The sequence below is a fragment of the Dermacentor silvarum genome, chromosome 10 (assembly GCF_013339745.2).
Source record: "Dermacentor silvarum isolate Dsil-2018 chromosome 10, BIME_Dsil_1.4, whole genome shotgun sequence".
Taxonomy (NCBI): Eukaryota; Metazoa; Arthropoda; class Arachnida; order Ixodida; family Ixodidae; genus Dermacentor; species Dermacentor silvarum.
In genome coordinates this window covers 42067126-42070029 of record NC_051163.1, presented here as the reverse complement: position 1 = coordinate 42070029, position 2904 = coordinate 42067126, and the positions used below count along the sequence as shown (strand labels likewise).

General features: G+C 52.7%; 1 protein-coding gene across 1 annotated transcript in view; it reads right to left on the bottom strand.

Annotated features, from left to right (window-relative positions):
• Positions 1 to 632: 632 nt before the first annotated feature.
• LOC125941004 (uncharacterized) overlaps positions 633 to 2904 on the bottom strand; it is a 25129-nt gene continuing 22857 nt past the window's right edge. Inside the window, exon 3 of the mRNA XM_049657876.1 lies at positions 633 to 705. Coding sequence (XP_049513833.1) covers positions 633 to 705 — 73 coding nt within the window. The remainder of the gene's footprint in view (positions 706 to 2904) is intronic.

The following is a 2904-nucleotide window of genomic DNA, read 5'->3' as shown; positions in this document are numbered from 1 at the left end:
GGAAGCTAAAACTAAGCGTCGCAGAAGAGAACATCCCGAGTTTAGATTGAGGGAAGCCGAAAGTTCGCGTAGGTGAGGAAGCCCAGCAAAAGTTACACTAATTGTGGTTTGCCACTACTTTACTAGACTTTCCCCAGCTCTGGTGTTTGCGGGAGCAGAGCCACACATTATTTTGTTATTGTTGTTGCGAAACGCACAGAGATAAGTACATTTGCGACGACAGGAGAGGGAAGCAAGCTGTAAAGATTGATAACTTGTTTTTCATACTGCCGGCGACATTCCGCTCCACAGAACAACTTTTGGTGAATCCGCTTCATTCGTGATTCTGGACAGAGTTTGTGTAGCACTTTTGTAGTCTCAATCAGATGGTTGGTACTCGACTACAGCCATATGGAAATATATACGAAGCTGTCCTTGATTATCTATAGAAAAAGAAAAGATTACTTTCCTAATGTTCCATTTCAAGAATTCTATACCATATTTGTAACACATAACTCTTCTTCATCAAATTATCATATATAAATACCGAAAAGACCTCGAAATATGTGAGATTCCCTTTACTACATCGCACTTCTGCAAGACACTGGTCTGACTGAGTAATGGTGACACATTCTTGACATGGAACGAGACTCTCAGGTGGAGAACTTGACGGTCACGGGTTTGTACCACGCCGCGTTGTACAGGCCCAGAAGGTCGAACTGCACACTGCGTCAAGTATAAAATGAGGCGCTGGCATCACACGAAAGAAACATTGATTATTTCATTCGCACATCGCTTACTGCTAAGAGGCCACTGCATAGTTAGATAAAAGACTTACTCTGTGCATCAAACTCTTCCAGATATACGCTTAATTCACGAGAAGGCGAAGAATTGTGAAAGCTACATTGAAAAACATCCTGCAGAAAACTAGTCCAAGGACGATGTTCGCTTTAGACAACAGACAGCCATAAGACGTGAAACAATGGCTCCAATGAAAGACTGCTCGCCTTTTTTGTAGCCGATCATGAGGCCGCGTTGGGACTGAACTGCTGCATACTAAATATGAAAGAATAAGGAGGTTGAAGGAAACATCTGGAATGCGCAGATAGATAGCCACGCCGCGCCCGCTCGTATCACCTCGAGAGACACGTGGCGCAAGCGCGTATGGCCTCGCGTGATGCCATGACAGGCGCGAACGTGTAGTCGGGCATTGCACATTGTCGAGGCCCCAGTCATGCTTTAGGCGAGCAGATGGAACGAGGGTCGCTCGTATAAAGGGCTAAAAACGCCGTCGCATGCCCCCGCGCGAGGGACACGTGTAAATGCAGAGTATAGTGGGGTTCCGTGGTGTTGGTGTTGTTGGTGTGGTGGTGGTGGTCTGGGTTGGGAGAGAAGAGAGAATTGTAAGTAGGTAACGTAAAGTTGTTATTATTTTATTGGCATCACTGCGATTCTTATTAACGGGCTCCGCGGCGGCGGCGGCGGCCTCCAGACGACGACGCTTGCTCGCCGCCGCCTCTCGTTCCCGTGCGCGCTTTCTCACTGGGCTCCTTATTTCTCTGACCCCGCCGATCAGGACTCCACCCCAAACCCAATCTACTCGTATACAGAAATTACAGATTATTATCAATCTGGCCTAGAACTCTACCCCCGCCCGTGTAGAGGCCTCAAAAAGGAGGAGGAGCGTCTCCTGCTTCGTCTCTTCACGAACACTATGCTGTGCCCGGCGGCTCTTAAACATTTCGATCCGGCCTTTACAGGAGCTTGCCCGCACTGTGCGGAGAAGTCTTCGGACCTCTACCACATGGTGTGGGCTTGCCCATCCAACCCTGCCTTTTCCCCCTTACCCAACCCTACCCGGGAGTACTGGGAGGCTGCCCTGCTTGGCTGCTCAGACCTACGGGCCCAAAAGGCCCTGGTTAAGCGCGCCCAGGCGGCGGCTACTGCCACTGGGGTCCCGTACTAGGGACTCCACCTAGTGTTTGTAAGGGGCGGCCTCTTCAGGGTCGTCCCGAGCATACCTCCTCGTACGTTTTGTCGTACAAATAAAAGTTTTTCACCACCACCACCCGTACGCCGGGGTCCACGGCCCGACGCTGACGTGTCGCAGCCGCGTGTCGTTCTCGACTCGAAGGGTCCGCGGCCCGACGCTGACGCCGGCCCTCGGCTTCTCGTGCACGCTGCTCGGGATCCGCTTGTCGACGTTGACGCCTGGCCGCGGTTTCTCGTTCACGAAGTTCGGCGTCGGCAGCACGCTTACGACGCTTGCGTTCGGCGTCGGCAGCGCGCCGCCTCGCTGCCTTGTCTTCTGCCGCCGTGGACGAAGACGATGGTACGATGTCTTGAACTGGTGTTTCGACGCTGATGTATTGCGTCGAGGTACTAGTTGAAGGTCTTGCTTCCATCGCTTATCAACTGCGACCGCCGACGAACGCAAGAGAAGAGAGCGCAGGAGTTGACGAGTGGAGCCCGCGCCAACCCGCGTTATATTCCTAGCGCGCGCGTTAGAGGGAGAGGGGGTGGAGAGAGGGCGCGCTATCACGCCAGCACCTGCTGTTGCTACGGTGCTTGCAGCGCCGGAGCGCGACTCAACTACAACGCTTCGCGCGCTGCACATGTGCTGCAAGCGTGATGCGGGAGAGGAGGAGTGGGGGAGAGGGCGCACCTGTGCTCGAGCTGTTGCGGACGGACGGCGCACGCTACATGTGAGTTAAAGAAGTGCTCTGCATTTAAAAATAAGCAAACAACGGACATTAGCCGCCTCGGTTAACAACAATAAAGAGAGAGAGAGAGAAAACATTTATTTAGACCATCGAGGTCGTTGATCTTGAGGACGAGTGGGTGGTGTCCTCATTCCAAGACTCCCCTGGCCATGGCTGCTCGACGTACTCGCTGGACGAGAGCTTGTCCCGCCAGGGTATCTGC